A 25,524-nucleotide genomic window follows, 5' to 3' on the forward strand; every position below is an offset into this window, starting at 1 on the left:
AAAATAGTTCTCACATGGAGCACACTGAATTCAGGTGGAGAGCACAGAGCAGGAGCTGGTGCCCTTTTAAGAATCAAATATTGTGTCTTCATGAATAAAGCTCTGACAGTAAAGATAAGAGAAGAAAATACAGGAACCATGTGATATATTAGCAGAATGTTTTACAAAGTCCCCCACAAAGCATCCGCTGCGCTTGAAAAGCCTAACCAGCCCAAGTGAGAAACTGTTCACAAATTTAGTATTCAGATTACATACTCTGCCTTTTCAACTGCTCTCTGTACAATGAATGCCTGTACAACTACACTAACAGACACAGATCTACAGTTTCTGTGGCCTTTGAGCTAATATGAGTATTATGCCTCTCCATAAATTACATCTGCATGTCCTGAAAATACCAACTGTTTTAATAGGAATTAATCTATAGGCTTTTATCTTGGTGAAATACAAGGGGTGCAGTATGTTGCATCCCTTTTAAAATTAATAGAGTATGCTCTGAAGGTATTCAAGGATGTTCATTATTTTCTTTATAGGTCCATTTATTGATACATATAAGTACAAAACAGTGCTTCATTGTAGGGAAGAGGAGGAGATGGAATAACAAATAGGTTGGTGCTTATATGGTTTTTAGATTACCCAACGCACAGTTAAGTAAAGAAAGGTCTGTGTTTGTCCTCTTCAAAGTATATTGGGACTGGATCCAGTTTGCTTCAAAGTGCCCCTTCTGTGGGAAGGGAAGGGAGCTCAGCCCAACAGCAGAGAGCTGATGCAGGGGTCTGCTGCTCAGTGTGCCACATCAGCCTCCTTTAATTTGCTAAGTGTACCTAAGTCTGGACTTACACTGTGCTGAGCTACTATTTACATATAGAAGGTTTTGGGAGTAAATTCCTAGAGCACCTTGCCCTTATACAGGCATATAAAAAAGGGAAATTAGAAACTTTAAACCAGAATTTACATTAAAAGCATGATGGAGGTTTTGAATAATAATTCTCACACCTGCATGTGCATACACACACACATATATGGGTGAAATGTTTAAATATTTAGCTGGAAACAGGCTGAGCCCTTCAAACCTATCAAAGCACATTGCTGTCACATGATGAGAAATTAAACCCTCCTGTGAAACCAGGGAGCTCTGTTATCTGCAGCACACAGGAGGGGAACCAAGACTCAGGGAGACTGAGCAAGTGCCAAGGAGGACATCACAGCTCTTGAGCAGGTGGTTGTTGGCACAGCCTGTGATCCTGGGGATAGCTGGACTTGTGTGGCAGGACACCATCCCAGGGCAGGCAGGAGTCCTGTGGATGGCAATGGAAAGAGGCTCCCAGGAGCTCCAGGAAGGTGTGCCAGAGGGACCTCTGTAATGTGGCAAAGCTGAGAACTGCTCTTGGGACACTGCTTGGCAGAAGAAAAGCTCTCATTCCTTTAATTGCTCTGTTTCAGAAATGCAGAACTGAAATGCAGGGCAATAATGTCTTGGCCAAAATCATGCAGAGGCCCTCTGGTCATTGATGGATGTGAATCTGGCTCTCTTGGTCCCCAAGCCAACACTTGGCCCTCAAGATCACCAGAGCAGCTCTGCTGAGCTGGGCAATGCAAATCACTGTGGAGCTCTTGCTACAGCCCAAGTTCTGCCAAATTCTGCCTTGAAACAGTGATTCAGCCCAGAGTTGCTGTAGTGAGGATGTGCCCATCTCTGCAGCCCTTGGAGTTGGCAAGCTGATTTACAAAGCCAAGTCCTGCCACTTTATTCCCTGTACTTTTCCCTTGGTCACTCCTCCTTGTTTTCACAGCTTCATTTGGTTTCAAAAGCTTGCAGAGCAGCTTGATTTAAAAAATCAGAAAATATTTACTGTAGAGGATGAGTCTGGCTTTTCACATCAGCTTCCATGGCTCAAGCAGGTTCCAGCAGCTTTGGGAGAAAAGCTGTTAGCTATTAAGTTATTACCTGTATGGAGAGCCAGCTGGAAGCTTTCAGTTTTCAACATTTTGATGAAAAGCACCATAAAAATCTTGACAACAAGACTTGTAGCATTTCAATGACATGTTTTGCATTTGTCCCCACTTTTAATGGTCTGTAAAAGTGATCGAAGGCTTCCAATTGCTGCCGAGACCCACATCTCAGGAATTCTTACCCCCCAAAATGAAGAGGGGAAGGAGGGGTGGGGGGAAAGACAAAACACCAAGTGTGTGCTGTTGAGTGAATTCATTTGGACAGCTTTTGGGAAGTCACTTTCCATCTGGAGGAGAGTGTCCACAAGGAGAGTTATTCCGGCATAAACTGTTACGGTATAATTACCCAGCTCCAGCTATGCCAGTCTATTTTCTGGTGTAGGCAAGCCAAGTCTAGTTGTTGATACGTAGGCGTGGGAAACACGAATTCTGCTTTCTAGGCTCAGCTCTGGGTGCTCTCTGTGGCCAGTCCCCTGACCTTTCTGCCTTCTTCCTAGGCAAAATGAGAAGAGTTAAGTTAAACCCGCTTCACAGATGTGGCGTAGTGACTAATTGGCTCAAATTTGTGGTGTTGGGGAGAAGCTGTCAATTAACTTTAGTCTTGGGCTGGCTGAATCATTTAGTGACTTTTCCAAAGTGGGGTTTGTCTCCCTCTCTCAGGGTTGGGTGGCTCTGCTGCTATTCTACAAAGCAGAACCTCATTTATGTGAAGTGGCAGTGCTAATAAAACCTGGGGTTCACCTTGTCTCTAACAACAGTATTGTGCTTGTGTGTAGTGAGAGCAAGAGTTAAGGCTTTTGCTTCAAGATTTTGTAGTTAAGATTTTGCCTCAAAGCAAATTTTTCCAGTACCTAGAGCCTTTGATATACAAAGAATGTGGGTATGCAGTTGATGGTGGTAGTTCCATCAGCGTTTGTCTGAAACTCAGTGGCAAAATGCAGGTGTTACTCTCCTTTGGTACCAGTGAAAATCAAGGATAACTCTTCCATTATTCCCATCAGTTGCTCTGTTGGATCAAAAGGCTCAAGGGTGTATGGGCAGCCTGAATGCCAATGCTTTCTAGTGCATATTTGCTTAATTTTGCAAATTGAAATGTCATCATTTCAACCTCAGCTTCTCAATGGGCCATGAACTCTGGTGCCTCATGATGGCATTACCAGGGTCACCAGCGCCCAGCAGCTCAAAGAGAAGAGAGCAGGACAATGCTGTTGGCATCTGGTCCAGGACCTGTGGAAAGCAGGGAAAACTTCTGTGAGGAAGCATAGCAAAAATTCACCCTCATACACGAGGGTTGGGCTGGGGCAAGCCCCTGAGGGGATTTGAGGGGGTGTCCCCTCGGTGTGGGGATGTCCCCTCGCTGTGGGAAATACTCGGGCTCATTCCTTCAGCCTTGGCTGTAGGGCAGCGAGAGGATTTCCCTCAGGACATTAATGCTGGTTTTTACACTTTTCCCACACACCGACTTCCCGGGACCGGGCTGGAATGCCACATAGAGGCTTCACTCGCACCCGAGCCGTCTCCACGCGGAAACTCGGCTCGTATCAGCCGCGAATGTTTAATTAAGTAACACACCGGGCCGCCCCCCGGGCGGTTATAAATAGAAGTGCTGAATCACGACTCCGCCGGTCCCTCTGGCCGGCCGGCCGGCGGGAGCCCCTGGGCGGCGGCTGCCGGCGGGGTGCGGGGGGTGCCCGCCCTGAGGGGCCGCGGCCGTGCCCTGAGGGCGCGCGCTCCCGCCCGCCCGCCCGCGTGAGGCGCGGGGCGCGCACTGTGGCGGCGGCGGCGGCGGCCGCACTTGTCCTGTAATCGATTGCCGAGCGCGCTGAGCGGCCTCGCGCCGGCTGCGGGCACCCGCCCCCCGCCGCGCCGGCCCCGCGGGGGCTGAGGCGCCGCGGGGCGGGAAGGGGTCTGAAGGTGGAGGGGGAGCGAGCGTGGGAGTGTGTGTGAGGGACTGAGAGTGAGTGTGTGCGAGGGATGAGTGTCCGTGGGATTGTGTGTGTGAGGGACTGAGTGCGAGTGAGGCAGCGAGTGTGTCCGTGTGAAGGACTTTGAGGGGAGACCTGAGTGTGAGGGAGTTGAGTGTGTGTGTGCAGGGCTGAGTGTGAGTGAGGGAGTGACAATGTGTGAGGGGCTGGCTGTGCGTGAGGGAGAGAGTGTGAGCCCGTGGGGGGGTACTGAGTGTGATGGAGGGAGTGAATGAGTGTGTGTGGGTTTGAGCCTGAGGGAGGGACAGTGTGTGTCTGGGGGAGTGTGTGTGAAGGAGGAGGTGTGTATGGCTGTGAGGGAGTGCGCATATCTCTGAGAGAGTGTGTGTGTCTGTGTCAGGCAGGGTGTGCGCGTATCTGTGTGTGAGGGAGGGAAGGGAGTGTGTGAAGGAGGGAGCGAATGAGTGTGTGTGTCTCTGTGTGTGTGTCTGTGGGAGGGAGAGAGGGAGGGAGAGCAGCGGCCGCCGCCGCCGCCGCCGGATCGGTTTCTCGGGGTTTGACCAGCTGTCCCAGGCTAACCCTCTGCTCTCTGAAGATGGAGGAAGTAAAAACAGGATTACCCTTAGCTACGGCTCCTCCGCCGCCTTAGTCCCCCACAGCCAACTGCCGTGCACAAACACACCTCCACTGGGCAGAGGGAGCCGACACTAATAAACACACAAACAAAAGGGGGATGGAACTGACTCACTGCCTGCGCGGCTGAGGTAAATCTGCGCCTGGCTTCTTATTATTTCTTTCTTTTTCTTTCTCCCCTCCCTTCCTCCCCTCCTCTCCTCTCCCTCCCCGGTCCCCCCTTCCCCGGCGGGAGGAGGGACAGCTCCGTTCCGGGGCCGGCGGGACGCGGGGCTCGGTCCGTCCGTGCGGGTCTGTGTGTGCGGAGGGTCCCCGAGCCGAGCGCGGCTGTGCAGCATCCCCGCGGGCGCCGATGACTTGTTGCTGTTAGCTCAAAATATTAAAAAAAAAAAAAATTAAAAAAAAAAGCCCCAACAAGCCAAGCAAACGAAAAAACCCCCCACGAAGCCCAGAAGGCAGCAGGGGCAGAAGCCGCGGCGGGTCTCGCCGGTCCGTTACCCAGCCCGGCCCCGCTGCCATTTCCCTCAGCGCCCGCCGCCACCTGCGCGCCCCCGGGGGGCTGCGGCCTGCGGCGGGGACAAGGGGGGAAAGGGAATAAAATGACAAGCAAGGCAGGACTTCCATGACTTTGACAGGTTGTGGCAGGGGCGGGGAGAGGCAGGATGAGGCGCGGAGCCCGGCGTCGCCCAGGGCCGGAGCGGCGCTCCGGGGAAGTTGGCCCGGCTTTGCTGCGCGGGGTGTGAGTGCGCCCGCCGGGCCCCCCTCTTCCCATCCCGCCCCTCATCCCCTCTTCCCATCCCGCCCCGCAATTCCTCCGCTCCCCCCCGATCCCGTGGAATCCGTAAGGAACCGGTGGATCAAGTTTTCCTCTCTCTCTCTCTCTCTCTCTCCGCGCTAGTTAATCGCATTGCTGTAGCACCGGCTGACCTCCCTCCCTCTCCCTCCTTTTTTTTTTTTTTTTTTTTTTTTTTTTTTTTTTTTTTTTTTTTTTTTCTTCATCTTCCTTCAAAGTATGTGCCATTCCTGAGCGAGTTTCCCCGCCGGCTCATCCCGGGGCTTCCCGGCTCCCCGGCTCCGCATGCCCCACCTGTAAGTGGCGGGGGCGAGTTTCTCTCCCTTATCCCTCTCCCCTTCCCCGTCTCTCTTTCCCCCTCCTCTTCTCCCCCCGCCTTTAAAAAACCATTTTTTAAAACTTTCTCCATCTTTCTGTGTCTTCAGCTCGAGCAAAACTCTCTCCCTCCATTCCTTGTGGAGAGGCTCAGCAGCTGGGATTTGCCATCACCAGCCTAAAAATGGTGACCAAACTTTTTCTTTTCCCTCTCCTCTTCCTCCTCCTCTCCCCACTGAAGAAATAAAAAAATAAAATTCAAGCCGTGTTTTAATTTAGGTTATGGATGTTTCTGTGTTTCTTTTTGTCTTCCTTTCTCTTCCTCCTCCCTTCCTCCCCTTTCTTTCCTTCCACTTCATTGGCTGGGATGATCTTTCCCTGTTGCTTCTGATGTTTCTTTCTTTTTCTCAGTGTGTGCCTGCCTACCTGGACTAGGGGGAAGATAAGGTAATTTTGAAGGGCTTGAGGAAGTGGCTTACCTATTCTGAAAACTTTTTTTGCCTTTTTGTTTTTTTTGAGATTTCTTTTTTAAGAGTTGTGAAAATCAGTAATTGAAGAGAGTTTGGTAGCAGCTAGGCAGGTTGAAATGTAAGTGTTATGTGCTGAATGCCTTGGGAATTTGATCTGCTTTATACCAAAGAAGAGCACAGAGAAAAGTATTTATTTATTGGGGGAAAGGCAGGGAGTGGGGAGGGAGGGAAGGAAAGAGGGTTAAGGGAGGGGGAGGGAAGTGGTTTTGGAGACAAGAAGTGAAGCTGCCTGTTTTCCAGTAAGTAATGGAGAAATTCCAGGAGCCAGGGCTAAATATACTTGGCGATCAATACAGAAATGGCTCATTGTGAATAATTTAGCTGCCTGGTGCACTGAGAGTTTTGAAACTAAAGGCAAAAAAAGAGGCCATGGAGGGAGAGAGGAAATAAAATTTTCCTCTGGTCATGTCAGATTCTTAACTTTTCTACTTAAAAGAACATAGTTATGATTATTGATCTCTCCTTTTTTTTCTTCTCCCCCCACAATATATATCAAATGATAGCTAGGGGGTGTCATTCTATACAGTTACTTGGGTTTCGGGAAAGTAATAGCTTGTTCTGTGTCAGCAAAGTGCTTCCAGAAACTTTAAGATTGCTTCACACCACAAAATGCGTGATCTGGGAGTATGAAATGTGATGGTTGGCCCTGTGCTGTGGCAAATAAATAGGGTTAGAGTGAACAGGTGTGTGTACAGGTGTGTGTGCACACAGAGGTGTGGGACAGCTGGAACAGCTGTGTCCAAGGGGAATGGACACAGGAGGGTTTATTTTGTTTAGACCAGGAGGCAGTGTCTTGTAGTGTGTGTGAAAAGAACAATTGTTGGTAATATCCATATCCTCAAAGTCTCTTCTGGCTGCAGATAATTGATAAAGCCTTACCATCCCAGCTTGAAGAAACAAGAAGAAAGTCAGGAAAAAAACTCTCAGATCAGGCAAAAATGTGAGTGGAGCACAGAGAGAGAGAGGTCTGGTCAGACCAGGATGATCCAGGTGCCACCTGGGCAGGGGCAGCTGCATGTCTGCTCACATAATTTACAGGAAGAGTTCAGTGATTTGCAAACGAGCACATGCAGTGCACTTGTGTGTTTCTCTAGGCAGTGGTTGCAACAGCAATAAAATGGGCAACTACTTAGGGCTTTAAGTAAGTTTAATCATTTAATGGTTGATACTGACAGGCGTCTCTGAGGGTGTACTTTTCTGCCTTGCAGCACTGCACTTTGACTATGGAAGCAGAGGCTGTTGATGGATATATTACATGTAAGTAGTCATTTTGATTATTCTGAATTACTTTTCTTTTCCTACTCTCCCTTGTATAATGCAGAAACCTGAAAGTTTAGCTTGCTTGTGTACAGTGTCTGCATTGACACTGAATTAGTAGCATTTAAATATAAATTCTCTGTATGACTGAGACATGCATGGGGATGGGGTGCATGGGTGATTATCTCTAGGTTTAAATATTTGCTGGGGGTGAATGAACTTTGCATATTAGAGAGAGTTGTTCTCCAGAAATTCAAACTGCAGCCAAAAACTTTTTATGCCTTTCTCTATGTTTTCTGGGGGGGGGGGGGGGGGGGTTGTGCTTTTTTTTAACAGTCAGTTAACCCAGAGCTTTTGAGGGAAGGTCTGTATGAATTACTACTCATACAGACCCTATGAAGGTCTGGTGAATTACTATTACTAAGACTAATTACTACAAGTCTTCCCTTGCCCAGCCTGGATTGTCCCTGTCTGCTAATGGAAAAGTAATCCTAACTTACTTAAAACCAACAGCTGGGACAAAGTTTGCCACAGGAGTCTGAGTAATAAATAGGGTGCTGTTCAGACAGTAGCTTTGAGGGGGGCTCTTAAAATCAGCCAAATGTTATTTGGGCAACTGAGAGGTGTGAGAGGCTCTGGAGGACCCCGCTGGGGAAGGAGGGAAGGGCAGGGGTGAGGAGAGCGAGCGGGCTGTGGTTCTCGATGTTTGTGTATCTCTCCCGAGGAAGGGATACAAACTGACGGGACGTGTGTTGTGCTCGCAGGTGACAATGACTATTCGCCTGAGAGGGAGCACTGCGGCATGGCCATCGACCTCACCTCTAGCACTCCCAATGGGCAGCACACCTCCCCCTGTCACATGGCAGGCAGTAAGTCTCCTCTTAAGCCTGGTTCTCTCTAGATCAGGGTTGGCTTGGCTTGGTCTGGTCCTCCTGGTCCTCACTTTAGGTCCTAGCCACTGCTGTTGGCATTGCTAATAACAGAGGAGGACAGGGAAGAGTTTCTTTTTTTTTGGTTCTTGTTCGTGCTGGTGTCTCATCTAAACATGAATGGGATTGCTAGTCTGAACTATCCCAAGGTGGCATTTGAGAGCTGGTCCGTACCTGCTCCAGGTAGGAAAACACCAGGGTTGACTTGTGCTAGTTTTGTTTCCTCAGTTTCTGAAACCCAAATAGAAATTGTTATTATTATTACTGCTGTTACTTTCTTTGCTTCCTGAAACAGCTTGAAGTAGCTTTATTTGAAAACAAACAAATTTTATTTACAAAACTAAAGTTGATTTTAACAAACTGAAAGGAGTTTGGTTTAGAATGTCGGGTAGAAACTGAGAGTTTAGTGAGTCTGCACAGAGTGTCAAGAGCTGATAATATTTATAGAATTATTCTCCTGTTCTATATGGGAGGTGGATAAATGTAGTTTTCGCAATTTCATAAATTCAACAATCTTCATTTTCTGTGTGTGAGTGCCCTACCTTGTTTAAGTGTTGGCTACAGTGTTACAAGATATTTACCTTAATGTAACCTCTGCACTTATAGTCCTGAAAAAATGTAGCGTGCTTTGCTTTCAGCATACTTTGTGTTCCTTTCTGTGACACTAATTTTCTTTCTGGTTGTGTATACTACAGATACATATTTATCTATTTAAACCCAGGGTTAGTATAATGCCCTACAAGAACCTCTGAAACAGGGAGAGCTTCTAGGGTTGCTTGCTTAAAAATGCACAGCCTTCAGAGTCTTTCTGAGAAAAAGATGTTACTTTCCTTTAAGAATCCTTTCCTCTTGCAAATTACGGGTAAAGCGCAGTTTTATGAGCCTTTAAACTGAGGGTTATTATGAAGATCTCTCAATTATATACATGTTGCTGGAGAATATGATTTCTAATACCATGGACTGAACTTTATATGACAACCACCCATAATTCAGCATCTTTAGACAATTCCAATTGTGCTGCACTGGGATTCTGATATACTTTATTATGTTGTAAAAGTTTTACTACTCACTTTCTTCATTTTCTTTGTTTCCTTTTTATTAATGGGAAGGCTTCATTGGAAGGGAAAAAAGTATCTGTGTTTTAAATCTTCTTTATAATCTAGACTGAAAACCAAAGTCAAATTAGGAATAAAAAGATCTAGAATGAAGTAATGCAAAAAGCTTTAACACACTCAGTATTTTCATGTTCATTGTGTTAACATTTTCAGTGGTTTTTAAACTTCATTAGTTCTTTGCAACACATACGTATCTGCAGCTTTGGTGGATATCTTTTTTTTTTTTTAAGAGGAGCTTTTTGGCCTATCATAGGTGTCTCAAATGCTTTGAAATTAGGATGTGCTGCTGTTGAAAAATTAAGGGTTCTGCCATGATTTCCCAAGCTTCTGAAATTTATTGTAATTTATTTATTCTTTGCAGGCTTAGGATTGTTTTGCAGAGAGGCGGCTTGTGCTGCCTTAAACATGGAAGGTATTGATCAGAGGTTGTGGGATTTTGTGCCAGCTGTTACATTGGTTCATTTAAGGTTTTTGGCCAAATCTTGAATCTGGCATGTGTAGGCTAAATCGCCAGGCTGGGCTTTAGAGCTTTCCACCTGTTTTGTGGGGCACAGGAAATCCTTTTAAAGGTGTGGTAGCTCAGGGGCCTGCACCTTTTTAAAATACTCTTTTGGGGGTTTTTTGATGTTGTAAAAGGAAAGATAGAGGTGGAATAGCTGTTTGAAATATTTTATATGAATTTAGTAGCTCCCAGTTGATTGACCCATCACCCATTGTTTTAGGTAGAGGCAGTGGCCGTGTTCTGTTTCAGACTGGTTTGATTTCCACTGGGTTTCTGGAGATTAAGTGATGTTGGCTGATGTTACAGCGAAGCCCAGGGTGGGTCATCCTGGCTGGGTAGGACTTGGGAATGGAGGAGGTGATACAGGGAGCAGACCCCAAATATTTCACTCCTGGATTGGTTGCCAGTCACTGCCAGAAGTGCATGGCCCTCTTTGGCTGTGTGCTCTGGATGTGCACCTGCAAGGTAGAGATCTAAGCTTTCACCTTTGTTCTTCTTACCTTCCACTGAATTGTTTAGAACCACAGCTCTTAATTTAGTCAGAATTTGTGTCTGGCTCAGAAGGAGAAACACCAAAAGAAGGAAATTTCTTGGATCTGTGCTGAAATGACTGAGTAGTGCTCTCCCAGCAACAGCAAAATTATGTGCTGGGTAAAGAGTTTTCTATGTTCATTAGCCCCTGGCAATCTGTGTTAGTAGTTCTGTCTGGATTACTGATGTTTTCAGGTTCTATTCCAAAAGGGTTTGGGTTGAATATTTTGGCTGCTGCATCCTTTAACCTATTGTCATTTTCAAGTATCTAGATGGTATTTGTAGGTTATGGACGAGGGTGACACTCAATTTTCCTTGTGAATGAGATGATCCTGAAAGATGAATCACACTAAATCACCTGTCATAGCTAACTGATGATCTTACATATACCTGCCTTTAGCAGAGCACTGCATGTGTGTTGGCAGATGCTCTGTTCTAAAATATTTCACTGTAGTTTTATGTAAGCAAAGATTTAAAATACATGTAAATAGTCAAACTGAAGAGGTTGATAGATCATCTCACTTTTCTCTACAGCAAAAGATGAATTAGTGTTACACCTGCTGAGTACAGATGATATATTTACATAGCCCCAAATCTGGAAGTCCAGGTTTTCTTTTGATCTTCTGTAGGAAAACTCTTACAAAGGCTGACAGGCAGAGCTGGGTGTCACAGGCTTGCTCAATTAACTTTGTGTTGGTACTACAGAGTTCCCTGCATGGCCCTAAGCCCCCCCACAGACCCCACAGAGTTCAAGGGAGTCTGTTCTGTTCCTGTCTGTGAGCACTGAACTGGGCTGTGAGTGATCAGAAACCTCCGAATAGGAGCTGGCATGCTAATTAAAGGCTAATGGGGAATCCTTATAAAAGAGGCTTTAAAAAGAAATAATTCCCAGTCACCTCCCCACAATGCCACTCTGAGTTCTTACTCCAGTTATTAGAGATATTTTTTTCCTGTAGGTTAAAATGGACTTAAAGGAATGTCTGCTTTAGAAACTGCAGGGGCACAGTTGTTCAATTAGTTGACTCAATCCTTGCTTTGTATAGGATGAAGGACACTTCTCTAAGATCACTGGCCTGCTATCATAGGGAAAATAGTAGCAGCAGCTATTAGCATCTGACAGTCAGCGACAAAGGCAATTTCCCCTTAAATTAGAGCCTTGACAGTGGGTGTCCCAGTTAACTTTCTTATCTTTGCTTTCATAGACAAAAGGAGCCCTTAAATGAAACAGAGTCAGAACAATCATAAATATCAAACCCAACATCTGATGTTTGAAACCGATTAAAATTGTGGTGTGCTTTCAGGAGGTGTTTATAGTAGCTGGAAGCGTTAGTAAGTTATGAGAATTAATTCATTAAGAGAATAAGCCATGTCGGCTGACTCTGCTGCTGGAAATAATGAGGTGATGGCGTTTTCTCCGTGGTGGGGAACGATTGTGCTGTCTGACGAGATCACTAATTGGGACAGCAGCACTAAGTGGGGATGATTTCAGCAGTGCTGTTTAAAGAGAACTTGGGCAAGGTTTCATTATAATGTAGCCAATGCTATTTTACAAGTGATCAGGGTGGACTGTCGGTTGTGCTTTTTTTTGTGGCATCAAAGCCCCAGACCTTTCCTGATCACTTTCATTTTTGAAGCCTGAGTTGTCATACAACTCCTGTTTTGTCCTGAGCAGAGAGTTACAGGTACCACAGCTGTATCGGCACATCTGAAGGGATAAAGAAATGTGATTTTGGAGCCTGAATTTGGAATTTTCATTCCTGTTGGAATGAAACCACATAAAGTTAAAAGTTGCTCCATGCCTCAGCTCCGAGGCAAACAAGCCTTGTCACCACCAGAATTTACTTCCAGGCATGTGAGGCTGAACCTTGCTTTGGGATTCTTTCCTGGCTCAGGATGTGTTGTGGGCTTTTCAGTAGGATGAGGTGATGGAGGCTTTCCTTTAGGGAGGGTGGTTGAAGCTGGTGGGGCTGGGCTGCAGAGAGGGACTGAATCAGTGCTTTGAGGCAGTCACTCCCCTGATGTGTGCACTGGGGCATGAAGAATTCTGGCAGCCAAACTACTGTGCTCTGAGCTGGGGATTCAGGTCTCCTTTTCTTACAAATATCTTGGAAAGTGCTGAAAACTTGGACCTGATCACCTCGAGATGCTGAGGAATGTTCTTTCCTCAGCAGCCTTTAAGGAGTATGGTAGGCAGCATTTATTGGTCTGGGTATCTCCTGCCTCAGTGCAGGCAGGTGGACTTTTGGCAGTCACTTCAGATGCCCTCTAGTCCTTTGTGTCTGACTTTGCAGTGTTGACACTTTGATTTTTTTAGCACTCAGCTGTGGAATTGCACAGTGATGCCCAATACAGATGTACCTGTGGTTTGGCAGGTTGAAGGACAGTGAAGATGGACTTTGCCAAGATGAGCTCAGACATGAGGGATGAGCTCAATAAAGTGTGGCAGGGAACTGTAAGATGTGAGCTCCTTGGGCACTTACAAGAGCATGGTCTTTGCTTCAGTCTTTTATCCTCAGACTTCCTGGGAATTGCCAGGGCAGTAGTGCTAATCAAAGTTTTACCCATTTAGCTTTCTTGGAGTTTGAGAAGAAAAAATATTAAATGGAAAGGCAATCATCAGGATTTTAACAGAAATAGAAGGGTTTTCCACACCTAAGAAACCAAAGCTCTGCAAAGTAGTGTTACACTCTGTTTCTTGAAAAAAACTACAACCCAAACAGAGGAAAGAGTTAACTGGAAATTAAGCATTTCCTGGGATGTACCTTGAATTGTTATAGCTTGATCCACATCAGCTCAGATTTTTCACACTGGTATGGTTAAAACCATGAAATAGTTCCTCTGATATGAACTCTTTATGTAAACCAACCCAGAGTATGAAGTGAGTTGGTGTTTGGGTATCTGTAGCCCACACTGCAATGGTGAAGGGCTCCCCTTTGTGTTTTTCCTGTCTTCTGTCACAGTCCTGGCATTCCCTATGGAGCTGCACACTCAGCTGCAAAAACATTCCTCCCTCTCAGTGAGTGTTATAACGAGGGTGGAGTGAAATGATTGGTTAATCTCATTAAATAGGTTTTTATTCATTCTGATGGAAGTCCCTTGAAAGGTCATCTGCCAGGGCTTTGTTGCAGCACACACCTTCCTTGGGAAGCTTCTGTTATTCTCTTGGACTGTCAGGTTCAGTTAACTTTCCCTGGTACACACCCTGTTACAACACTGTGCTCTTGCTAGCTTTGTAGTCAGCAAATTTTCAGTGTTTGCTTCTGGAATTTCAGTTCCTTTTCAGACATGCCAATGAAAAGAGCAATCCTCATCTTCCATGAAATATGACACTTTGATGGCAGCTGGATGACAAGATACCTGTTGGAGGAGAGTGTTCTGTGTTTCCCATCCCTGAATCTGGGGGAAGGTGCTGCTCCTGTTGAAATCAATGGATATCTTCTCTCAGGAAATTGGTTCAAAGGCTTGTTTCTAGTTCCTGTGGGCCACAGGCTCTGTCTAGTCCTTCAGCTAAGTGATGGTTTACAGGACTAAGTTTTAGAGGTGGAAATGCAGCTTTTTGTGCTACCTTTGTGCAGAACTGAGGGTGAGCAGTGCTCAACCTTCCAGTACCAAGAGGGCACCTTGAAGGAGTGATGCTGTTCTTTCTGCGAGGAAAAGGCAGAGCCTCCATTTCTGCCTTTTGCTTCAGTAATCCCAGTGAATGAAAATCCTTCAAGAACCCACCTTGAAACAGGTTTAAAGTTGACCTGTTCTGAAATTCTGTAGAAAATTGAAGAGAAGGCTGAGCCACTGCTCTGTGTAGCATCAGACCTGTTCCCAGCCCAGGTGAGGAGCCTGTGCCACAGTGTGCTGTCCCTTCCCTAGGGCAGTGGGTGCTTGTTTGGGGTCCAGGCAGCTGACTGCTGCATCCCAGTGGAAGGAAGCGGAGCTGGATTATCTCTGAGAAGCAATGAACATGACAGAGATGGCTCTGGGCTAGGTCACCAGAGGCCCAGTTTTTATCCAAATTCTGGTCATTGTAGGGAGTCCCTTCATGTTTCTGTGGGTTTTTTTGTTTGTTTGTTTGTTTGTTTTTTTCCCTCTTGCCCTTTATTTTCTGAATCACAGAAGCTGTAGATCACTTAGGATGGAGACTTGGACGGTACATGTTAGCCTTTGTCAAAAGAAGGATGTTTTTTACAAAATTTTTTTGCTTAGGGGTTATTTCGCATTTAATTTTTGCAGCCCCACAATGAGATGCATTCAAAAGTACCTTAATACCAGTGCAGCTTATTTCCTGTCCTGCACAGGAATAATTGTGGTGGTCCTAAAGTACCCTGTTGTGGTGTATGTGTGGAATTTTAACTCTTCCCACACCACTGAGCACTGCCAGGTCTGTGTGTGGACGAGCCCCTATTCACACTGCCCAGCAAAATGTGCCCTTGATCTGGAGCCAGGTCCACATTACCGGCTTCTGCTGGCACTGCTGTGTCAGCCTGTGGCTTTGAAGAACTGTAATCCCTCACAGGCAGAGAGATGCTGGCAGAAGCTCCAGCTCTGAGCACAGCCCTGGCTGGCAGGGTCACCTGCAAGTGCTGTTACAGGTGTTACATTGGTAAGTACCGTAAAACAGCAGGCACTGTTCCTGGAAAAGCATGGGCTTGATTGATCCCCCCTCATTTCTATACTGATAGGTCATGTCAACTTCTGTGAATTAGAATGTCTTTTTTGGGTTTTTTAACTGACTTTTGCTCTCTCTATCTGCCTCTTATTTTTAAAAAATCTTTCCAGTTTGGGGGTTTATTCCTGTAACACTGTGTGGCCATGGCATAGCACCACAGAGGTAGTGGGTTCTGCGTGCATTGTATGAGCTCCTTTAGCTCATGGTTTCTCTGTGTTTGTCCTGTCCAGAGAGGTCACAGGGCTCTTGATCTTCCCTTTGGGGAAGCTCAAGTTGGTGGTCAGATCCCTGTGTCCTCTCAGGTATGGGTGTAGGCACAGAGTTTGTGGTGGTTGGGAGTGGGGCTGGCCCAGCCTCATCCCCAGTGGGCACAGCTGTGCAGGACAGGTGAATGCTGTTGAAGGGAACGAGCCATGGAGTGCCCAGGGGCACTGACCAACCCCCAAAGGGAACAGAGGGCACACAGGTGCAGGGCAGCAACAGCAGGGGATAAAAGGCTGGGCTGAAGAACAAGAAGGGCAGATGCTTGCAGCCTGCTGAGGTGCCCTGGTGTTACTGTGTGTGGGCAGTGCCTGAGGCCTTCTGAAGAGGTGAGGTGTTACTGTGTGTGGGCAAATGCTTAAAGCCTTCTGAAATTGTTGTGTGGTGATGCTCTGTGCATTGTGGCCACCTCAACTGTGGCATATGCTGACATATGGGGGGAGGTCAGTCCTAGGGCCAAACCATGCTCCCATCCCCAGTGTGGATAGTGTGAATATCTGTGTCTACCAGCTGGTAGTAAAATAAAAAGAGGAGTTGAAGTGTATCATTCTCCTACACAGGTAGGGAGCCCTTCTTAGCAGACTGTGGGCTTTACACAAGGCATGAGCCAGGGAATCTGATTCACTGCAGACCTGTCTGCTCTCCCCACCATGGTTTCATGTTACTTGGAGAAGCTGCACAGACTGGTTTTTTCTAGCCTCTTTTCCTGCTGTGGTGTTGGTACCTACCTCCTGTGAGGTTGCTCTGGGCACAGGTGTAGTCACTGCAGTAGGGGAGAGAGAAGGGGAATATCAGTGTGAATATTCAGGTCCCTGTCCTGTCTGTGGCTTGGAGAGCCCTTTGGAGGACCTGGTGCTACTGTCCACCCTGAACTTCATGAGTGGGGTAGAAGATGCAGCCACACCTTGGTGCTGCTGTTGTCAGGCCCTTTGTCCTGGAGGTTGGATGTCTCAAATGTTTTTCAAAGGAGGTAGGAAATCCTGCAGTACATGAACCTTGTTTATCCATTCACCTTGTTGCCTGTCCTACCACCATCTATTTTTGCTAGGAACCTTCTTGTGTGAGGAAGGGAGGTGGGCTGGGTTTCCTCTGCAGCAAATGGAAGATCTGGGCAGGGCTTACGGCAGCGATGCTCCGTTGGCCGTTAAACCGCACTCGTGACACAGCCTTACATTCCCATGGGGGGTTTTCTTGTTTATCCCCTCTGGTCCTCCACTTGAACAAAACTAAAGGTGTCTGTGTTGTGAACTTCAGCATCAGGCTGGAGTTTTCTCAGTTTTCTTCTTTTTAGTGGTGTTTTTATTACATTCCCTCCCTACCTTTAAAACCTCCCAGTTCCATCAGAAGAAAGTGATGTTGTCCTGGTATTTCTCTAGGGGCATGTGTTCCCTCAGTCTGTGAAAATTAATGTTGGTGAGTGGCACAGAATGCTGGCTGCAGAGCCCTGTGATATGCTCAAGTCTGTGGGAATTTTTCTCAAAATTACTCTTTGATTTGGGAATGCCTGTGTGCAGCTCTATGAAAATTCATACCTAATCTTTCCTGGACATCAACTCAGCTTTTGGACATTTTAGGATTCCCTTCACAAAAAAAGTTGCTTTTTTAGGTAATGATCTAGCCATAAAACACAAACTGAGTGACTTTTTGGTAACTCCGTGTGCATCATTTAAACTTCAGCAGCGTGAATTAAATATCTGCTTTAGTCCAAGGAGCACCAAACAGGATGGTGTGAGTTCCCTTCTTTGGAAAATGAAAGAAATTGCTTCTTTTTGTATGAAAACAGCAAGTCTCTTTACCCAGAAGAGACATGGGGTTTATTCATTTGAGGAAGAGTAGCTGTTCTCTTAAAGTTGTGGATGGTTTAAAAGCTTCCAGGAAAGAGTGGCAGTAGACTGAAGACCTTGTTCTGGTTAGCAGCCAGGTCTGTGATAGAGGGAGACGGCTCAAGCAAGAGAATAAAATGGCGTTAGGTTTTTAATCTTATTTCTTGAGAAATTGATATCCTGCAGGGTTTGCCTTGTCAAGATAACGGCCCCTGAAGGAGAATAAATCTTATTAATTAGCAGTTTTGCATACTGCTTTTAATTGTTCCTTCCTAGGTACAGGCTTTGTATTGCATGTGCATTGCTGCTTGTGGTGAGGGGCCTCTCTCCTGCAGCCCTGGAGAGTCTGCCTGAGTACAGAAATATTTCAGAATACACCATTGGGCCTTAAATTTACTCAGTGCCTTAATCCTCATCACCTCTCAGATTTAGGCATGTCCTAAATGCAGTTGTAAGTAATAGTTTTACAGTTTAATCTCCCAAAATTGGGTCAACCTTACCAGTTGTTTTTGACCTTGTTACCAGCACAGGTAGTTCCTGGGTGAGTCTGACACATCTCCGTGCAGCTGTGTGGAACAATCTGGGGTACCAGTTTTACTTGAAACTCCCTCTTTGAAATTTTCTCCCTACTTTAAATACACAGGCCTTTATCACTGTAGGATATTATCCTTTGGATAATCTAAGTAATATCACAATTTTTCCTTGTTATATCACGCTTTTTCAGTTTTAAGAGCTTTACAAAGGATACTAGTTGAAGAGATACAAATGAGTGGACAGAATTTTAGGCTGAAGAGGTGGAGAAAAAGTAGGGAAAATAATCTTAGAAGAATTCAGCTCTTGTAGGTGGGAGGCAGTCAGCTTCATAATTTGTGTATGTGACTGCAAATTGTCAGAGTATAGGTAGCTCTCGAGAGTTCAGAAGAATGTTGTGCCAGTTGTGTATTTAAGGGTCAAGCAGTACATAATGTTAGCAGACTGAGAGCTCTGAGTTTATTCTTGGCCTTCTTTTAAATTTGTGTTCTACAAATTGCACAATTTATTTTTCTAAAATCCCGTGTACCTACATGTGAATCCCAGAGTGTTCTCACAGTCTAAATGATATGACCCATCAGCTGCCCCCAAATTACCTAATATCAAGTACAGAAGATTGGCAGCCAAAGAAAAATATAGGAAAATGTGTCCAGCCCTGCTTGCTGACAAGCCTATACATGTGCAGTGCAGTAATACAAATGGAAGGCACTTAGAGAGGGTTTCAGCCACATACAACAGAGAAGTACAGGCTTGAAAAATACTGGGAAAGTGCAATTCTTATGAAACGAGGAAGCCAGGAAGAGGAGAAAGAGGTATGTGACTTGTGCCTTGGCTGAAGGAAAAACTGTTTAGCACCTCCCTTTTTAAATGTCAAATGCATGGGAAAAAGTTGTTGGAAGCCAGTCTCTGCTAAGTTTGCTGCTTGCAAAACCTACTTTTTTGTGAGATGTTTGTGCAAAATCACCTCTGTGCTCTGCCTGTGAGACCAGACGTGAGTCAGGCTATCAGCATCTAACATGGTTTCAGGTTGCTGTCTTACTGCTCTTGGTCTAAAATGCTGGAAAGAAGTGTTTGCTTTTTTCTCACTTTTAAAGTGCTTCATTCATTTAATGTCATTAGTGCTATTGTTACGTAAATTTACCTCCTGACTGGTAGCCATTAAATATTGATAGAGAAATCAATAGTAGTGAGATTTTTTGCTCAAGTAAATATATATCACATATGTACTCAAAACCAAAGCAAACTGCAGTGCATTCCAGGAAATAATCTATAGTGCTGCTCTGTAATGTTCTTGCTCATCTTCATGTCAGGATGTTTTATCTGTGTCCCAGCTCACCCATCCCTGCCCCAGAACTCTGGCTGTTCTTTTCAACAGCCTAGAACAACAGAGCCTTAGGAAAAGAGTAGAAGTGTTTTCAGAGTAGAAATGTGAGTGATAATTGCCATATAATTATCCAGGGTTCCTTAATGACTGGATGCAGGGAGATCCTTAGGTTTGATGCTATGTCTGGTGGACAGCGCCCCAGCCAGAGACTGCTGTGCTGTCTCTGAAGAAAATGGAACTGGCTGGGGGCAAACCCAGCCCTTCCCAGCGTTTGGAAAGGGAAAAGTATTTTTGAGAGAAGATGTGATGTGGCAACAGAAGATTATTGCCTAAAACCATTTAAAACCAATGCCTAATAAAAAAAAAATAGGACTGGCTTAAAATGGCTTTGGAATCAGGCTTAAGTTCATTGGAGGGAGCAGACAAAGGTGTGATATAGACCACACAACCAATGTGCACAGGGCAGTTTATTCTCCATATTGGGTCTCTGCAGCATTTTCTTGTGCAACTACAGATGGAATAAATCTTTGTAGACATCCAAGAGATGACCTTAATCAATTGTTCTGGCCAGGTGTTTTGGAAGGGGGAAAGCTTCCTTATGAGTCAGTGGTGAAATCTCAATTTATAATTATGACTGTAGTTTATAATAATAATTCTAATTATATATATAAACAGTTTAACCTAGTACAATGTAAAATGGTAACATTTGCTGAGCTTTGGCTGCTTTCAGATGGTGAAAATGTGCTGGTGGTTGTTGGCTGGAATTCAGAAATATTTGTCAAAATTTTGTGCGCTATGTGAACAACAAAATTTTGTGTGGATTAAGCAATTATTAATTCTCTCCCATTATCCATCAGATAAAATTACAACTAGCTCATTAACCAAAATTAATTGTAAATAAAGCCGATCTGTTGTTGAGGAAACTAGTTAGAATGGTAATTGGGTAATGATGATGCATTTAATTTCCAACTGCAGATTTAAAAGCTACTCCTTTTGGCAGTGACAGAGCAAGGTGTTCTGAAATGAAGCCTGGTGCTTGTCACTGTCATTGTCCTCTTAATTAATGCCGCCAGGACTGCCTGTGTTTTGAATCTAATTAATTAGTGTCCCCTGCAGAGCACTTGGAAGTGTCCTGATTGTGCTCACTCTGAAGGCAGTGGTTAAACTATTCAGTGACCTCTGTGGGCAGGAGGTAGCACAGGAGGCAGTGGTGGTGTAGGACATGGAGCACTGCTGGCTTTGCTCCTGCAGCAGCACATCCTCGTGCCTGAGCTCTGGGAATGCTGGCTGTGCTTTGGGATTTGCTACTCACTTGCCATGGAGATGGATCTGGAGTTTCAGGCCAACAAAACTCAATTGTGACTCAACGTTTTAAAAATGATTGAGTGAGTAATTTGCTATGCAGTTTCATTTCAGTATCTTTTGCCCCAAGGATTATTTACTGTGGAGTGACTTCCAGCATGGTTTTGCTGCTATTTGTAATGTTGAATTTTAATAAGAAAGGACTTGTTTAAATAGGATAATGTTTTTATCCTAAATTGCCCTGTTCTAATGGTAAAATTGGCTTCACAAATAAAATCAGCAGTTGTACCTGCTAGCTTACATGCACAATTTCTTTATTATTTTTTACTCTGTTTTCAAAATGTATTAAATGCTATTATGAGATGAGCACAGAGTGTTTGATTTTAGCCAACCACCACTCCAATCATTAACAAATGGGCATTGGGTACAGAATACATCATTCAGGAGGGCCACCAAGTTGATCAGAGGGATGGAACATCTCTTCTCTGAGGAGAGGCTGAGAGAATTGGGATTGTTCAGCCAGGAGAAGAGAAGGCTTTGGGATGACTTAATTGTGAAGAAGAATGGAGAGAGACTATTTACAAGGGTCTGGAGTGGCAGGACAAGGGGAAATGGCTTCCCAGGTTCAGACTGAACATCAGGAACACATTCCTGACTGTGAGGGTGGTGAGGCCCTGGCACAGGGTGCCCTGGCAGTGCCCAAGGCCAGACTGGATGGGGCTTGGAGCAACCTGGGATAGTGGAAGGTGTCCCTGCCCATGGCAGGGGGTGGGATGAGATGCATTTTAAGGTCTCTTCCAACTCAAATCTTTCTCTTATTCTCCTTGTCTTATCATTTGTAATCACTCTACTGATTTATTTTTTCCCCCCCTCTGACTTACTTTAGAGGGAGTTACAGAGCTAAAGCATCAACTTAATCTTTAATATTCCTTCTTACCAGACTTGAAGAGAATATAGAATAAGTACATTTTACCTGTTTTATTTTTAACTATTTCTCTGTGAGGGATTTTTTTTTCCTTTGTGCTTCCTGGTCCATGGGGAGAAAAACCCTTGAAGCATGTTTTAGTTACATCACTAATATTAGAACTGAGTAATCGGGTGGCTTTGGCAGCAGTCTCGTTTATAAATTGTTGGTGAGCAGATGGCTCACCAAGTTGGCATGCCAGCTCCAAACTTTCACAATCATGAGTCAAGTTTTAAATCCCAAGATTGCCTTACATACCATGGTTTTTTTTTTTTTATTTTTAATGTGTGTTTGTTTAATAAATGTAACTCTCGATGGGTCTTCTCATTCCTGAGCTGTGTTTTGCACTGAAGCATGGCTTTTCAGCAGTCTCTGGCTTTGGGAATGCCTTTTTTTCTTAATTTAATGAAAGCAGAGCCTTTTTTTAGTCACATATCTGAAAATCTTGCTGCTAAGAAAAACTAATAAATGTCAGTGTAAGGGACATAAACGTGAGACTTGTCAGTTCTGGCTAATGTCAAACAGCTCAAATGATTGAGATCATTCACAAATGAATTTATAACAACTTTTGGGTTGTATGCACACATATTTTTTAGGAGTAATGTGCTGGTATTGGTTATCCTGGGTAGGCAGTTCTATGCCAATTTGTTTGTTTTCTGAGTGCAGGGCTTAAGCCATTAGGCAGCATCGAGTACAAATGTTGCATTTTGAAATGGAAGAGTGAATATTTTCTGTAAGCAAAATGTAGCAATAAGGAAACTGGGCCAAGCAAGAGTGCTCAGACATTCTCCCTGTGAACACAGTGAAGTTCCAAAAGGGTCAGATCTTGATCCGCTTGAGAATTTGGACTAATATTATTGGAAGGATTTCTGCTTTTTTCTTTTAGTTTTTCCTTTTCAAGCTATTCCTTTAAGTAAAATTAATATGCTATATGTGGGTTATAATGCATTGTGGGACCTGTTATGGAATGATAATTAGACCTTATTTCTAAATGATTCCACACAAAGTGTGCTGTTGTAAATGCTAAACAACTGTGTTTCATCCATAATCATGTAATTGGTGTGTGCAGTTAATTAGTGTGTGTTCAGTTCAGGCCCAGATTTTTTGGAAATGTCTCCTGTTCTGGTCCTGATTTAGCAAAGCTCTTAAACAGATGATTAACTTCCATTGGCTTTAATAGGACTTAAGCACATTCTTAATCAGGGCCATTGTGTCAAATCATGTCTCTTGGTGACAATCAGAACAACCTGCCAGAGCTGTAGTAAAAATATCTGTAGGTCCTTCTTAAATTTAGATTAATAATTTCTTTAATTGATGAAGCATTTTGTTTCAGAATCTGAAACTGTGTGGGTACCTTGCTCTCTCTCTCTCTCTTTTTAAGCAAATGGTTATTGTCACAATCTAATTGTATGTGTAAAGTTTAAAGATTTTAACTAGCTTGGCAGGCTGTTTACATCAAATCTGTTCAATACACCTTTGAGATGGAGAAGAAGAAAATAGGCATCTGAGAGTGCCTCACTGGAATATAAATGTCAGTGCTGATAGATATCTATGATAGAAAATTTGTGTGGGAGTAATAATTTAGTAATAAAATAGGTCAAATTAATTTTTATGCTGAAGGGGATACCTTACAATAACCATTTTGTAATTTTATGTTTGACAGTTTGCTGTGCATTATGTGGATAGGTGGAGCTGAGATAATGTAATCCATTTCCAGTTGTAAACAAGATTGCTTTAAGAGCTGCAGTAGTAAGATGCATGTTGGCTGACTTTAAGCTGAAAGGTAATTGCCTCTGAATATTAATGTGCATGTGGGGATTTTGTGTTTAATTCTGGGATTTCGTATTTGCCCTATAGCAGCTCTGAAGAGGCCCTTGTTTTCCCAAACCCCACTTTGCTGCTAATTGAAGCTGATGGCAAATGTTGAGTTTTGGGTCCTTTGCTTCAATTTTATGAGGCCTGTGTTCCTTGGAGAATGCTGCTTGCTTTGGCTTTTTTTTTTTTTTTTTTTTTGGTTAACCACCTTTCAAGTTGAGGATTTTTGGAGATGCTCTTGTGTCCTACAGCAGCTGAGTAGCTCCTGGGCTGCAGGAGGAAAGATGGAATTGTAGGTTATAGAAAAGGGGAGAAGTTGCTGCCCTAAGTAAATTGGAGCCTCTTAGAGAAATGAGAGTTAAGGTGCTGATCCATGTGCTCTGTAGCTGGCAAGCTTCCTCATGAGTCATTCAAGACCAGTCCAAAGCCCACTGCACTCTGTGGGAGATTCTCTAATTCCACACACTTGTGGAGCAGACCCCTATCATGGGGGCAAGCTGCAGGTAGTGACAAGCATTGTCTGGGGGGACATCAGCTGGCTGCATCTGTTTTTCAAATTGTTTTAGGCATGGAAGGCCACAGCCAGATTACAACCAAGCAATACCTCAGCTTTCCATTCCAATTCCAGCCCTTGGCTTGTACAAGCTGTTCCATTAGCACTGCTTCCAGCAAGGCCCAGCACTGGGAACAGCAGCACTGGTGCTGAGCAGGGTGGAAGTGCAGCTCTGCTCTGGAGCAATCTGCAGCTGAGCAGTGCTGCAGCAGCTTGGCAGTCTGTTGTGTGCAGGGCTTTAGCCTGCACACGTTTGAATTGCAGCGGGTGTGTGGGCTGTCATTAGTTAGGACTCTTTAAAGGTGTTATAACTGGCAGGTGCCCCAGATGCCCTTCTGGCTGAGATGACTGTTCCTGAGACAAGCGCTCAAAGCAGAGTCCAGCATTGCTTGTTCTCTGTGGCAATGCCAGCATTTTCTTCTGAAAAAGAAAAGTCAAATAACAAAAAGGGGTATTTTTAGCTTGGATCGATTTGCTGATCCAGTTTAGTGCACGGTCTCACACAGTGAGAGGGTGGTGTCTGAGCAGGGATGGGAGCTCCTGGCTCTTTTTCTGCTTCTGCAGAGACAAAGGCACTCTGAGCTGTGCTGATAGCTCACACAGGTCATCAACTGTGTGGTCAGCAAGGCAGGCAGCTGGCTTTTCTGCTGCCTCTGACCCGGTGCAAAGGGTGGCTGTCTCTTGCAGAGGGATGGAGCCAGCAGCTCAGAGGTGCTGGGTTCACAGCCACCCCTTTCACAGGTTGCCTTTATCTCACAGCTCACATTTGGACTGTAACCTCATATAACACCTTTAGTTAAACAGTGCTGGTGGTATGAGTGGAAGCCACTGAGACAGACTTGAATCTTCCACTCTCCTGCACCTTGCACAAACTTTGGGGTATTGGGCTTTTTGGTTTGGAATGATTTTTAAATTTCCGTAGTGCCCCATCTCCAGTGATTTGGTCTGACACTTACAGAAGTTAAGGGGAGTCTTGGTGGTATTTCAGTCATTTTTGCAACATGATGCTGCTTGTAGCAAAGCTGTTCTATGGATGCCTTTGCTAAAAAATTACTTAGCTACAGAAACATTTGACTGTAGGCTGATAAGCAGAAAAAGTGAGGGTGTGTGGGTTTGTGAATGTATGTTGCCCATTAAGGAGTCTCACTCAATGCTGGGTGCTTCATTACAATGAGAAAAATAACATAAAAGGATTTTAATAGCTAATTAACTTGTTCACTAATGGATCAGGCACTGTCTTAAGGGCAGTAGTTTAAAAGAGTCAGTTTAATGAAAGTTGACTGGAGGTGTGTCCTGTGGCTATTACAAACTTTGTTTTCTAATAGCATGTATTTTTCAGTAACTCCTTGCCATGCTGTAATGTGGTTGGAGTGGGAGAAATTAGAAAACTGACCATTTCCCGGCAGATAGCGATAAGTTTCTACTCAGGCACAATGCTCTATACTCTGTGATAGGTTTATAATTATTATCCTAAGATTGATGCTTTTGGGGGGAGTGTAAATTTGTGCAGCAGTAATCCATTAAGAAATCAATAATCATTCCATCCTGAAATGCAGTTTCTCTACAACATTATAAATACACACCAAAGATTTGAAACTCTGCCGGTTTCCCCTTCTCCACCCCCCTCCTCCTGCTTCCCTGAACTCCAAGTTCAATGCCCTTTGTTGTGCTGGAGAAGCAGTTCCATGGTGGGACTCTACTGTCAGGAAAAACAAGGCTGCTGGTGATAGCAGCATCCTGAGAGCCAGTAGCACTTTTGAGTGCAAACTTTGCTTTCCCACCAAAAGTACCCCTTTTATCTTGGGGAAATT

At 44.6% G+C, this 25,524-nt stretch overlaps 1 protein-coding gene across 3 annotated transcripts in view; it reads left to right on the forward strand.

The window, feature by feature from the left end:
- Nucleotides 1–4,466: 4,466 nt before the first annotated feature.
- IKZF2 (IKAROS family zinc finger 2) overlaps nt 4,467–25,524 on the forward strand; it is a 109,190-nt gene continuing 88,132 nt past the window's right edge. For 2 of the 3 annotated variants that reach the window (XM_058809331.1, XM_058809332.1), the window contains exons 1-3: nt 4,467–4,639; nt 7,355–7,403; nt 8,168–8,272. In XM_058809331.1, the coding sequence (XP_058665314.1) occupies nt 7,370–7,403; nt 8,168–8,272 (139 nt within the window). In that variant the 5' untranslated portion in view covers nt 4,467–4,639; nt 7,355–7,369. Of the gene's footprint in view, nt 4,640–7,354; nt 7,404–8,164; nt 8,273–25,524 lie in introns of those variants that run through there. The other variant, XM_058809333.1, reaches the window with a different exon arrangement.

Source organism: Ammospiza caudacuta, chromosome 8 (genome assembly GCF_027887145.1).
Source record: "Ammospiza caudacuta isolate bAmmCau1 chromosome 8, bAmmCau1.pri, whole genome shotgun sequence".
NCBI classification, from domain to species: Eukaryota; Metazoa; Chordata; class Aves; order Passeriformes; family Passerellidae; genus Ammospiza; species Ammospiza caudacuta.